The sequence below is a fragment of the Salvelinus sp. IW2-2015 genome, linkage group LG36 (genome assembly GCF_002910315.2).
Source record: "Salvelinus sp. IW2-2015 linkage group LG36, ASM291031v2, whole genome shotgun sequence".
Lineage (NCBI taxonomy): Eukaryota > Metazoa > Chordata > Actinopteri > Salmoniformes > Salmonidae > Salvelinus > Salvelinus sp. IW2-2015.
This window is the reverse complement of record NC_036875.1, coordinates 35601607-35616343: the sequence shown is the minus strand read 5'-3', so window position 1 is coordinate 35616343 and position 14737 is coordinate 35601607. Positions and strand designations below refer to the sequence as shown.

The window sequence follows — 14737 nt, the reverse complement described above, 5'->3', positions numbered from 1 at the left end:
TACTCTATTCCCTATATATTGCAGCTACTTTAAGGCCTATGGGCCCCTGGTAGAACAGGTAGTGCGCTCTAAAGGAATAGGCCGTTTTGGAAGCAGACCTGCAGCAGGCAATTGCCTCAATTACTAGGCTGCCTAATTTAAGACATAGAACAAAAAACACAAAAGACAATGATCCCGTGTCCACAATGACAAGCTCGCTGACAGGCCAGTGCATGCCATCTATCATCCTTACAAAAGGGATACTGACCTGAAATGTAAATGACCCCTCTTACCAATATCACAGTCTGGCCTGACAGCCAAGCATGTAACTGAGAGCCTAATGAAATCTACGATTATGCATTACAATCTTCTCTCCTTTCGAGGAAACTTGAATATTAGATAAGTTACTCCTCGTGTCTCTAAATGTAGGCACGGTAAAACCCGACGCCCCCCGGAGTCCCAAAAGTTTAAGAAGAGCTACTACTGAATACAGTCTAAAGTATCTTGTTATTTTGAAATGTAGTAGCTACTAGACTGGGGGAAAAAAAAGAAGTACTCATTCTTTGAAGTCAACCGTCTAAAAAAGTAAAAGGTAACACTCGCAATCAAAATTCCTTGTTGTATTAGCTCCAAACCACGGGGGCACACTTTTCTTCATATCATAGATTCGGTACGTGCATAAGTTCTGTGGAACCAACAAGGACCCGGGAACAGCTGTCATATCCCCAAAAAGGCCATAGCTGCCACAAATGAACTACACACTGAATGCTAGCATACGGACCATGTCGTTCACTTCGACTGGCCTTAAAAGTCAGAATAAATGCTGCCTTCTTGCCACCTTAGCAGTAGCGTATAGTAGTTATTCTGCCAGCTAATCTCATTACATGCTGTCTTTCACACGGGATGTCTCCTGCTCTCATTACTCACTATTTTACCATAGGGTTGAAATCCCCTTCCCACAGCCTTTAGGACTGCCAAATCTCTGGCATGTTATCCAACGTATGACTAAGCTGAGCAGGTTGATGTAGTAGGATTCCTTAATATCCAATTGGCTTCTTGAAAAACGCACGTCTACTTCCACACTTATAGTAACCCTATGGCTTGGGTGTAATGTTAGAGCCAACTCGATATGGGGATTTTTGGGTTAAGAGATACCATTTTAGGGAGGAAACAAGTCCGACATTCCGGATATATTGTTTTTCAGAGATGGACTGAAAACACAACCTTATGGTGGTGATCGCGCCCTGTCGTCCCCTGTGCACTTAAGGTGTGAAAAGATGATAGCGAGCACCGCACAAAAGACATTTAGCGCAGCCAATGAAACAAGTTTTAGAGGTTAGAACGCTAGGATCGTTCATCTTTTCATAGGACGAATGTGCTCTGTAAATTACAAGTTCAAGTCTGCAGTTCAACAAGAATATTTAGGGCACATATGCAAGTAAAATTGGCTCGTTTGGCACTGTGGAGCCCTGTAATGTCCACCACTAGTGTCGCATTTTGGTTTTTGTTGAGTGGATATCACAGACGGTGATTTGTACAACATTCACAAGGCTCCATTGTCAGAAGGAGATATAGCTTGTAAGAATCTATAACTGGCAATAAATACGCAAAGTTAGAAAGTAGTGTTTGCCTCCCTAGTTCTGTGACTTTATCTAATTCACCAGGAGGTTGCGATGTTGTTGCGCGGAGAATGCAAGATTGACGTGTCAATGTACGTGTTTACTGGTTCTTACCCCATTTTTTGGACAATTTTTCTGTATCTTGATCAAGCAATGCACATTACACTGTGTCTCAACCACTGTACATTTACATACATGTGTTTAATTATACCAATGATACACTATTTAAGACTTGACTATAGGTGCTCATTATATAGCCTTTATTTCTTAATGGACTGCGGATCGCTGCACTGCGCTGATGCGATGAAAAATGTCTTTGTACTTCACTGCCTGACTTAGCATATTCAATTTATAATGTGCATGGACCCCAGGGCGGCTTCGCCTTGGTAGGTGTACTTATGTTTTAATCGTATTTGATTTTATTTCTCGGATATATCTTTGTAATAACCGCCTCATCGTTGGTCTCAAGCTGCTACTTTCTTACTCCGTTTTAACCCACATTGCCATCGGGAGGCTTACTCGGCCTACCCATTAAAGTTGGACGATTATTGGTTGACTCGATATTTATCTGAGTCATCGGTCCCTAAGTTAACAGACATCGTTTAGCCGTGGGGCTCACACGGGAATCACGAAGTTAAATTACCAAGAAGCCCTCTCACAAGGGAACGAAACAGAGGCGAGTGCGGAGCATTGGATGTAGTTATAAGTCCGTGAGCGCGTGCGCTGTGGTATATGTGTGGTGGTAACCTGGCGTGGCTGTATGTTTAGTGTGGAGCATGAGCATGGTGTTGCGCTAGCAGGGCAGACGTCCTAACTAACACAGATCCTTATTGGGGTCAGTACAGGGGGCAAGACGTCCTGACTAACAGATCCTTATTGGGGTCAGTACAGGGGGCTAGACGTCCTGACACAAGTCCTTATTGGGGCTGTAGGGGGCAAGACGTCCTAACTAACAGCTCCTTATTGGGGTCAGTACAAGGGGGCTGACTTCTAACTAACAAGATCCTTATGGGGTCAGTACAGGGGGCTAGACGTCCTCGACTAACAGATCCTTATTGGGGTCAGTACAGGGGCTGAGACGTTCTAATTACAACTCCTTATTGGGTCAGTACAGGGGGCTAGACGTCCTAGACTAACACGCTCCCTATATTGGTCAGTACAGGGGGCTAGACGTTCTGACTACACGATACCATATTTGGGGTCAGTACAGGGGGCTAGGCGTCCTAACTAACAAGATCCTTATTGGGGTCCAGTACAGGGGGGCTAGACGTCCTAACTAACGCTCCTTATTGGGGTCAGTACAGGGGGCTAGACGCTACTAACACGCTCCTTATTGGGTCAGTACAGGGGGCTGACGTTCTAATAACAGCTCCTTATTGGGGTAGTACAGGGGGCGGAGCACGTCCTACAAAGATCCTTATTGGGTCAGCTACAGGGGCAACGTCCTGACTAAACAAGCTCCTTATTGGGTCAGTACAGGGGCTAGTACTTCCTACTAACAAGACTCCTTATTGGGTCAGTATAAGGGGGCTAGACGTTCTAATTAACAAGCTCACCTTATTTGGGTCAGTACAGGGGGCTGCATCGTCCTAACAAGCTCCTATGGGGTCAGTACAGGGGGCAGACGTTCTAACTAACAAGATCCCTTATTGGGGTCAGTAACGGGGGCTAGACGTCTCTGATAACAAGATCTTATTGGGTCAGAAGGGGCTAGCACATCCTAACTAACAAGTCCTTATTGGGGTCAGTACAGGGAGCAATACAAATCCATGTCCGTACGGTAACGTCTATTAAAAGATCCTTATGGGGTCAGTACAGGGGGCTAACCGTCTAACTAACAAGACTTATTGGGGTCAGACAGCGGGGCTAGCACGTCCTAACTAACAAGTCCTTATTGGGTCAGTACAGGGGGCTACAGTCTAACTAACAGCTCCTTGGGGTCAGTACAGGGGGCTAGCACGGTCTAACTAACAAGCTCCTTATGGGTCAGTACAGGGGGTAACGTCTCTACACAGCTCCTTTTGGGTCCATACAGGGGGCTAGCTGTACCTAACTAACAGATCCTTATTGGGTCAGTACAGGGGGCTGGCGTCTAACTACAAGCTCCTTATTGGGTCAGTACAGGGGCTACAGGTTCTAACTACACAAGCTCCTTATTGGGGTGCAGTGACGGGGGCTAGCGTTCTAACTAACAAGCTGCTATTGGGGTCATACAGGGTAACGTTCTTAACTAACACGAGTTCTTATTCGGGGTCAGTACAGGGGTGCTAGACGTCCTAACTACACACGTCCTTATTTGGGAGTCAGAAGGGGGAGTACGTCTAACTAACCGCTCCTTGATTGGTCAGTTACGGGGCAGTACGTTACTAAACCAACAAGTCTTATTGGCGGTCAGGACAGGGGGCTAGCACGTCCTACAACAAAGGATCCTTATTTGGTCAGGACAGAGGCTGCACGTCCTAACAACACGCTCCTTATTAGGTCAGTCCAGCTCGGGCTAGCACGTCCTAACTCAACCGGCTCTTATTAGGTCAGTACAGGGGATCTAGCCCGTCCGAAACCAAAGCTCCTCTTATTGGGCGTTCGGACAGGGTAGGCACGTCCAACTGACACGTCCTTATTTAAGGGTCAGTACAGGGCGGCTAGCACGAGTCCTAACTAACACGCGCTCCTTATTGGGGTCAGTACAGGGGGCTAGCACGTCCTAACCAACAAGCTCCTTATTGGGGTCAGGACAGGGGGCTAGCACGTCCTAACTAACTGTGGAAGGAAGGAAGCTTCTAGAGAGGAGCTGGTATGACGTCACAGCAACCCCTCTGATGTAATTAACATAGCATATTGTGATGGACGTGGTGTGTGTTTGTGTGTATTGCATAGCAACTTGAAGATGAGCAGCAGCACAACAATAACAACAGCTTATTTCAGTGTCTTTTATCTCCCGCACCGTCTATTTAATCAACAAAGTTTTGAGCCGAGGGCCTTTAAATATGCAGCGGCTGTGGCACTACAAACGGAATCCATTTGAATGGGATCTCAGCGTGACAGAGGGGTTTAGAGGAGATAGAGTAGATATACACCCCATCTTCTGGATGGTTAACTGGACTTGTTCTGTCATTTCTTATTTTGATTTGGGCTGCCGAATGGCGCAGCGGTCTAAGGCACTGCATCGCAGTGCAAGAGGTGTCACTACAGTCCCTGGTTCGAATCCAGGCTGTATCACATCCGGCTGTGATTGGGAGTCCCATAGGGCGGCGCACAATTGGCCCAGCGTCGTCCAGGTTTGGCCAGGTTAGGCCGTCATTATAAATAAGAATTTGATCTTAACTGACTTGCCTTGTTAAATAAAGGTTAAATGTAAAAAAATATATATTTGTGTATTTGTATTTTATTTGCAAGACACATAATCCACTGTTGGGGTTAGTAACATAAGCATTTCACTGCACTTGCTGTAACACACCAGCAAAATTGTGTGCGCGACCAATAAACTTTGATTTGGTATGACAGGGAGATAGATGGAAGGTAGTTGGTTAGAGAAGGAGCAAAGGTAGAGGGTTGTTGGTCGGGTTGTGGCTTCTGAGAAGGGTAACACAGCAGTGAGACACAATCAACACAATCAAGGCCTCAGGAGAGCCAGCAGATCTGACCAGCTTGCTTACAATTGCACTATGGCTGATGCTACTTAGTATGAGGAGGAAAAGGACAGTTTTCTTCTGTGTAACAGTTGGGATAATGGGACAATTCGGAGTACAACGCATTTCTCATCTCTGGATTGAGGTACATATCCCGAGCCATATCTCGCGCTAGCGTCTTAATCTACACAGAAAGTCTGTCTGACCCTAGTGTAGCTGTAAGCAAGTGGTCGGATCTGCTGGCTATGCCTCAGGGTTGAGTTTTACCATTAAGATACAGTCTGAGGTTGAACACCAAAAACATTGGTGGTGTGTATTGGTCATAAGTCATACGGACACATCTAATAGATTTAGGCCTAGGTTTGAAACACCAAATAACCCTAAAGCAAGTCTAATGCATAGTACATGTTCAAACCCATGTCTCTGGGGTCAAGCATGTGCCATTTATCAAAAGGTAAACTTTTGGGGTTTTCAGGCATGGAGCCCTGCTTCATAGTGAGGCAATTCCTAGAGGATCAATACATGACTATACCTGTTAGCAGCAGACCACCACCAATGAGAGTAGTATAGGGCCTCGTCCTGAGAAATCAGTTTCTTTGGTTCAATAACACACACCCCTCAGCAGAGAAAGGTTTAGCAAAGTACCCCAGGTCTACCTACAGTTCAGTCTCCTTAACGCAGTGAGATTTATCCTACGTTCTCAGTCCGGACATCTACCAAATGCAATGTAAGGCTGATGGCATTAACCTCTCACACAATTTAAAGTGCCCTCCTTTTTAGAGAAGACTGGGATCTTTCAATTGTAGAGATGAGAAAGGCTGGTGGAAGACAGTCATGGTTCATGCTAGTTTAAAGAACACACTTAAGTGCTCGTTTAGATTTTAGAACGAACCTTGAGAAGCAGGCAAGGTATTAAGAAAACCAACAGGTAAGTGCTTCGCAATCGCAACTTCTACATTGAATGACAATTTCCACATTTATGACGCACGCAGCACTTTTTAGACTAGGGCCGATTTCAAGTTTTCATAACAAATCGGTAATCGGCATTTTTGGACACCGATCATGGCCGATTACATTGCACTCCACGAGGAGACTGCGTGGCAGGCTGAGTACCTGTTATGCGAGTGCAGCAAGGAGCCAAGGTAAGGTGCTAGCTAGAATTAAACGTATCTTATAAAGAACAATCAATTTTAACATAATCACTAGTTAACTACATATGGTTGATGATATTACTAGTTTATCTAGCTTGTCCTGCGTTGCATATAATCGATGCGGTGCCTGTTAATTTATCATTGAATCACAGCCTACTTCGCCAAACGGGTGATATAACAAGCGCATTCGCGGAAAAAAAGCACTGCCGTTGCACCAATGTGTACCATAATCATCAACGCCTTTCTTAAAATCAATACACAAGTATATATTTTTAAACCTGCATATTTAGTTAATATTGCCTGCTAACGTGAATTTCTTTTAACTAGGGAAATTGTGTCACCTCTCTTGCGGTCTGTGCAACAGAGTCAGCGTATATGCAGCAGTTTGGGCCACCTGGCTCGTTGCGAACTGTGTTAAGACCATTTCTTCGTAACAAAGACAGCCAACTTCGCCAAACGGGGGATGATTTGAGAAAATCGCATTTGCGAAAAAAGAACAATCGTTGCACGAATGTACCTAACCATAAACATCAATGCCTTTATAAAAATCAATACACGGAAGTATATATTTTTAAACCTGCATATTTAGTTTAAAGAAATTTATGTTAGCAGGCAATATTAAACTAGGGAAATTGTGTCACTTTTCTTGATTTCATTGCACGCAGAGTCAGGGTATATGCTACAGTTTGGGCCACCTGGCTCGTTGCGAACTAATTTGCCAGAATTTTACGTAATTATGACATAACATTGAAGGTTGTGCAATGTAACAGCAATATTTAGATTTAGGGTTGCCACCCGTTAGATAAAATACGGAACGGTTCCGTATTTCACTGAAAGAATAAATGTTTTGTTTTCGAAATGATAGGTCTTTAATATGGTCAAATCCAGAAACTAAGGCTCGTATTTCTGTGTGTTATTATATTATAATTAAGTATATGATTTGATAGAGCAGTCTGACTGAGTGGTGGTAGGCAGCAGCAGGCTCGTAAGCATTCATTCAAACAGCACTTTCCTGCGTTTGCCAGCAGCTCTTCGCAATGCTTCAAGCATTGCGCTGTTTATGACTTCAAGCCTATCAACTCACGAGATTAGGCTGGCAATACTGAAGAACCTATTAGAACATACAATAGTCAAAGGTATATGAAATATAAATGGTAGAGAGAGAAATAGTCCTATAATAACTACAACCTAAAACTTCTTAGCTGGGAATATTGAAGACTCATGTTAAAAGGAACCACCAGCTTTCATATGTTCTCATGTTCTGAGCAAGGAACTTAAACGTTAGCTTTTACTTTCTTCTCCAACACTTTGTTTTTGCATTATTTAAACCAAATTGAACATGTTTCATTATTTATTTGAGACTAAATGTATTTTATTGATGTATTATATTAAGTTAAAATAAAAAAAAAGTGTTCATTCAGTATAGTCGTAATTGTCATTATTACAAATATATAAAAATCGACCGATTAATCGGTATCGGCTTTTTTCGGTCCTCCAATAGTCGGTATCGGCATTGAAAAAAATCATAAAATCGGTCGACCTCTAGTATCTATCTCCCTCTCAGAGCAGGGAGGAGGAGGGTGAATGCTTCAAAAAGGTACATTACTAGTATAAGAGTGGGGGTTTTGGGACTAGAGAGGTTCAATCAGATGGGCACTGATGCCAGAAAGATTAGAGACTTACCTTTAACGTTCTGGTAGGGGCCCAGCCCGTGCCGTCGATAGAGTGCTCCCGCAACAAACTGTTGAAACAGAAACAAGTAGAAATCAAATCTCCATCATCATATTGGAAATCACGGTGGAAAAAAATCCACATTTAAATAGTCTAGTACTACTGCCAGACCTTTTCTTCCATGACACCCTCACTTGTGATTGGTTGCTCTATAAATGATTGGAAATCCCAAAAGAAAGTGAGCCAGCCAAGCATCTAGGAATGTTTCTCAATATGCATACTACCGTGGTCCAAGCACGCAAATTGGAGCACGGGAGGGTCAGAGCGTGAGTCCAAATCAAAGTATGTGAAACGGAGCACAGAGGGCAATTCTCACATGCGTACTCAGTTTGTACATATTTCAAAGAAACGGAAAGTATGCCAAGAAACGTGACGTAGCCACATAACAAACGTTGCAAAATGTATTGAAAACAATGGCAGCCATTATTTGAGCGGAAGCGAATTAAATGAAGTGTCAATGAGTGTGTGGCGATGTGAGAAGTGAATTACCTCAAACAGATCTCCCCCGTCTCAGCGATGTTGGGGTGCCATATTCTGGTCTGGCATTTCACTTTGGGAGGCTGGAGAGAAACATGGGACAACCACCCGTTAGCATAGGATTCATCTCGTCCACCAGTCAGCTCTCTCTTGAGCCTGGGGAAGAGGTGAGGACCAATTGTATCGCAACGTTTGACTAGAATGGAACACACACACTAACCGGACAGTTTATTAGGTACACCACCCCGCTCACGAAAATGGATCACTCCTACAAACAGTGAGTCACGTGGTCTTGGCTTGCTATATAAAGCAGGCAGACAGGCATTCAGTTACTGTTTGATTGAACGTTAGAATGGGCAAAACGAGTGACCAAACCGACTTTAAGTGTGGTATGATCGTCGGTGCCAGGCGCGCCGGATCCAGTATCTCAGAAACAGCCGACCTCCTGGGCTTTTCACGCACGAAAGTGACTAGAATTAACCAAGAATGGTGAGACAAACAAAAAAACATGCAGTCAGTGGCAGTCTTCAGAGTGAAAACAGCTCGTTGATGAGAGAGGTTGAAGTAGAATGATCATGCAAGCTTACAGTCGGGCCAAAACCAGAAATAATGGCGCAGTACAACAGTGGTGTGAAGAACGGCATCTTGGAATGCACAACTTGTCGATCCTTGTCACCCAATAGAGAATATTTGGTCCAATCTGCAGAAACTGCATGATGCCAGGATGGCAACGTTACTGCCACCTTGTAGAACGCCCCAAAGAATTCCAGCTGTTCTGGAGGTGAAGGGGGGTCCGACCGGTACTAGATGGGTGTACCTAATAAACTAGACAGTGAGTGTAGGTTCCCCTGAGGCAAACTACCCTCCACTAACAAAACACAGCATAGCTGAGGAGAGTAGTACTGAAACTCTTAAAAACAAACCCATGTATATTTTCTCCCCCAGACAAACAAAAAACAAACAAGAAAAACACACCCAAAAAAGTAGTCTTCAGATTCTTTATCTTTGTTTATTTATATATGTCAGCCTTAGACCTGAATAGTGTTCCTCAGAACTGTGAGATGAGAACGGCATGGTGGCAGAGAAACAAAGCTGTATAATAAATAGTACAGAGAGAGAACTAGACGTGTCAGTCTACCATAGTTGATCAAAGAGGCCTTGTAGCAACTGATAATGTAATAACTGACAATAATGTAATAGCTGCTAATAATGTTAACTTTTGCATTTATAATGTAATAAATGCTGATAATGTAATAAATTGCCAATAATGTAATACATATGCTAAACACTTAGCGCAATAAGGTTTTTGCGCATATTGTAATTATTGACTTTTAAAATACAGAAATACAGCCGGTATACTGCAAAATGCAGCATCATATGATGCAAAATGCATCATACGGCTGTATTTCTGTATTTTGAAAACTTGATTGCTGACATGCAAAACAATGGACTGATGAAAAGAACAAGATAGTTAGACTTTCCTTAAATGGTTCACATTGGACTTTTCCAAAAACACCACTCTCTCCTCCCGTCAATTTCCCAAATGAAACATGCACTATCTGAAATATTACATGAAAGAGACATTTCAAAAGACATTTAGGCATAGCAGTACCTACTAGCATGGAATGAAAAACTTGCTGAATCCCAACTCAAGACTAGAGTGCTCTGCATGAAACCTCTGCTCTCTCTTAATATTGTTTATGCTGTCAAGCTTTAAGGAGATACTTTTCTCTAAAGCAGCCAGTTAAAAATATTCACTAACTAAGGTGAACAGGAGAGAGAAAAAGGAGTGAATTTTTACTCAGTGACAAACTGACTCAAAACCACAAGACGGTAGAACACATTTCAAACGTTGCTTGTTAGGGGAAGGTAGTTTCAGAAACGTTGGAATGGTTTAGTCGGCTTCCTCACTGGTTGGTCCAGATTCAGTTTTTTTTCTTCTCTTCTTTAGTCCCAAAATGGATTTGAGATAACCTTATATTTTGTAGTCTAACTATGCTCTTTCATTCCCCAGTATTGAGTGCTAATGAGGCCAGTCCTGGCTAAGAACGTCTATAAATTATAGATTTATACAGTAGAGTGTACTGTTCTTTCCATTGCCACCCATACCGTCATCTTATACCATTATCAAATGCCTCAGTTTACTACCTTACCACTGGCTTAGAAGGCTTAGAAAAAAAACATACTTTACTATTCAAGGCTGGGATCAAGACATTACACAATTTAGAAAAACTCTAAAATAATCTCATATTGTTTTAATCTCTTTGTACAATATTGCGGTCCAGTTTGCTATAATCAAATAAAATGTTATTCATCATATGCTTGGTAAACAAGAGGTGTGAACTAACAGTGAAATGCTTACTGACTGGCCCTTCCCAACAACGCAGAGAGAAAGACAATAGATCAATAGCACAACAGTAAATCACGTACCAATAGAATCTATAATAAAACACAGAGTAACGATAACTTGGCTATATATAAGGGATACCAGTACCGAGTATGTGCAGGAGTACGAGGTAATTGAGGTAGTTATGTACATATAACTAGGAATAAAGTGACAGACAGCAGCAGAACGTGATCAAAATAATGCAGAAAGGGTCAATGCAGATAGTCCGGTAGCTTCTCGGTTAACTAACTATTTAGCAATCTTATGACCTGGGGGTAGAAGCTGTTCAGGGTCCTGTTGGTTCCAGACTTTGCGCATCAGTATCACTTGCCGTGCGGTAGCAAAGAGAACAATCTATGACTTGGGTGGATGGAGCCTTTGACAATATTTAGGGCCTTCCTCTGACACCGACTGGTATAGAGGTCCTGGCTGGCAGGAAGCTTGGCACCAGTGATGTACTGGGCTGTACGCACTTCCCTCTGTAGCGCTTTGCGGTCGGATGTCAAGTAGTTGCCATACCGGTGATGCAGCCAGTCAAGATGCTCTCAATGGTGCAGCTGGAGATCTGAGGGCCCGTGCCAAATCTTTTCAGCCTCCTGAGGGGGAAGAGGCGTTGTCGTGCCCTCTTCACCACTGTGTTGGTGTGTTTGATGTAGAACGATATAATGGTTAGATGTTCTAATAAACGTAATGTGTTGGGTATGTAGGGCCTAGGCAGAAACAACAAAAAGCTGTCAGGTTCTTTATGGGTCTCTTTCAGGCAGTTTACTAGCTCTCATAAAAGCCTGATAAATCCATACAGGCAGGTGGTAAACACAGCATTTACTGCCTGTCTAATTAACCTCCATTAAGATAAAGCACAGAGCATTAGGTTTTGGTATGAAACAGGTTGTAAATTCTAATGATGACACACGAGAATGTGTGTATGTGTGTGTGTGTGTGTGTGTGTGTGTGTGTGTGTGTGTGTGTGTGTGTGTGTGTGTGTGTGTGTGTGTGTTGTGTGTAGTGCGGTGATTGATAAAAACTGCATCCAGGATGGATGGGTGGCAGATAAAGAATAATGGAGGGATGGAGAGAAAAGGAAAGGCTGAGACTCTGTGTGGGGCTGTAACTCACCCTTCTAACTCCACCTAAACCTCCACGCTAGCCTGTTCAGGGAGAGGACTAACTCACTTTCTCCTGACAGGGCCGTGGACAGCAGGCAAACTGGGACAGCGTAAATGACCCATACTGCTGCTGTTCACAGGGGGCTTATCGCCACGAAACTACTGGTGTGCGGCCAAAATGGAGCCCTATTCCGTAAAGTGCACTACTTTTGACAAGAGCTTTAGCAATTGTATGCTTTGGCCTGGAGGACATTCAAATGGAAGGGAGGATCTGACATGTTTCATAGATCCTGACCCTGAGCTGCCCTAGTGCAGCTGGACTGTATGATTGGAAGACCTCTACCGTGTGAGGTTGATACACTGCATTTGGAAAGTAATCAGACCCCTTGACTTTTTCCACATTTTGTTACGTTACAGCCTTATTCTAAAACTGATTACAATTGTTTATTTTTCAGCTAATTTATATATACGCTAACAGAATTAGACATGGAAATGTATACCACTAAATGACCAGTCCTCCTCAGCATCCCTCATCACCTGTTATCAGTAGCACCTCTATCTGACCCACACACACTAATGAGACATGACAGGACCACTTACCACCATGTTGTAGGCTTCAGGGACGTCTATTTCAAAATGGAACGTTCCACTCTGGTAGTAGCCTTCATCTGCAGATGGAGAGAGAAAGAAACAGTGAGCAGCAGTGAGGTTTAGCTGGTGGAAGCGGTTTCCCGGGGGGGTTGTGTTGTTAGTCAGCAGAAGGATTGATGGCTGGGTCAGGCTCCCAGCGACAGGGACAGGGTTTCAATGAGGAAGTGGTGGAAACATGAAATATGAACCTTTGGATCCCCTTGGCTCTCCATGGCCTCTTCCCACCTCTCCATACTGCTGAGGATTGAAAGCAAAAAGCTCAGACTACAGCCAACTAGCAGGGATACAACAACTTCTCTCCCTAGTGGTTTCCCAAATGGCACCCTATAGGGCCCTGGTCAAAAATACTGCACTATTAAGGGAATAGGGTCCCATTTGGCATGCAACCGGTCTCTCCCTGTAGCCTGTAGGAGGAGAGGCTCACACCGGTCACCTGCATGCTCTCTCTGTCAGTCAATGGTGACCTTTCTGATACTTGTGAAAAATCTTCTAGTCTAATGCACTGGTTGAGCAACCATGGCCCAGTAATGAGCTGCTCTCTAGGAACTGTCTCCAGCGGATATGGCTGTCTTAATTGGGATGACGGCCAATAAATTCCTGTGTGATTCCAAGCCTTTATGGGTCTGTTATTGAGAGACGTCTATAAAACCAGAGCTGTTCCCTCCCTCTGGGGAAGGATGTCTCTTAACCCTGAACAGACCTGAGCAGAGGGAAACAGACTGGTCTAATTAGCAGCAGCTTGACACCAGACACACACATTATGAATCAGCCTTGGAACCAGTCTGAGAAAACACTGCTTCTGCTCTGATTAGTGCGGAGCGATTAACCAACGTTTTGGGATTTTTTATTTGTTATTAAACAACGAATTGACCAAGGTCGGTTGAATTACTTGAATTCCATTTAGTTTCTTTTTTTTGGTAAGTCCAACATGCCGTTTCTCTAGAGACAAAAATCGAATCATTCACAAGAGAAATTTGAGAAATCAACTCAAGAACTATCTGGGACTATCTGGGCTAAAGGGAGTTGTAGTTTTCATTAAGCAAATATTCAACCTAGTTCAGCACAGAAATGTGGTAATTAACTACAATCACCATAATCCATTGTGTCTTTTTCCCCCGAATCAGAGACGGATGAAAGAGGAAGATGCGAAGGGAGAAGTTGGGGACAATGACTCCTAGTGTTAGGACATAAGACATGTGTATCTCGTCATTGTATACCGATCTCTGTATGGATACACTTTTACTCATGGGAACTAGTAATATGATTTTGCCAGACACCTCTCCAGCATACAGTACTTAGGCAGGGTAGCTAAATAGGATGACTACAGTATGGGGAGCACACAACGTTAGATGGCCTGGCTGGCTGACTGCTACTGGCTGACTGCTACTGCTACTGCCTGACTGCTACTGCCTGACTGCTACTGGCTGAGCAGAGATGAGATGATGGAATGAAAAATATTAAAGTTATCAATTAAAAACAAAGTAATATACACAACTGAAATGTTTTATTATTGCATAATAATTTCCTATTTATGTCTACCCAATGTGGACCTGACAAAGACAATGGAATATTTTAAATGTTTTGGCAATTGAATGGCTTTGCAATTTCCATTAAAAAGCTCTAAAAATCCCTGTAATGTCATTATTTCATAATACATTTCATGTTGAAATCCATGATTATTTAAACCCTTTAAAAAGGTTGAAATATTAGCTGCTTGCTATAATAACTGTTTTATATGTTGTGTGTTATATTATTAACAAATGCACAAACAAAAATGGCTATATGGCCTTCAGAATGTGTACAACTTTACTGAGTAGAAAGACATGATTGTGGAATAAGAGGGCAATCTACCTGGGTAATAAAGCAGGGACCAATGCAACCTCTTCAAACCTGGAGGTGTCTCAACCTAGCAGTTTGCTAAAAAGCTATGATTGTCCCATAATTGGACATTTCCATGCAATTTCAGTGAGATATTGAGGTTGGCTGGTTTACAAATGACTTCAGTCAC

General features: G+C 43.1%; 1 protein-coding gene across 3 annotated transcripts in view; it reads right to left on the bottom strand.

Moving 5' to 3' along the window:
* LOC111959719 (NEDD8-conjugating enzyme UBE2F-like) overlaps positions 1-14737 on the bottom strand; it is a 97758-nt gene that overhangs the window by 57518 nt on the left and 25503 nt on the right. For all 3 annotated transcript variants that reach the window (XM_023981499.2, XM_023981497.2, XM_023981498.2), the window contains 3 exons: positions 12679-12746; positions 8599-8669; positions 8062-8119 (listed from right to left, as the gene is read on the bottom strand). In XM_023981499.2, coding sequence (XP_023837267.1) covers positions 8062-8119; positions 8599-8669; positions 12679-12746 — 197 coding nt within the window. The remainder of the gene's footprint in view (positions 1-8061; positions 8120-8598; positions 8670-12678; positions 12747-14737) is intronic.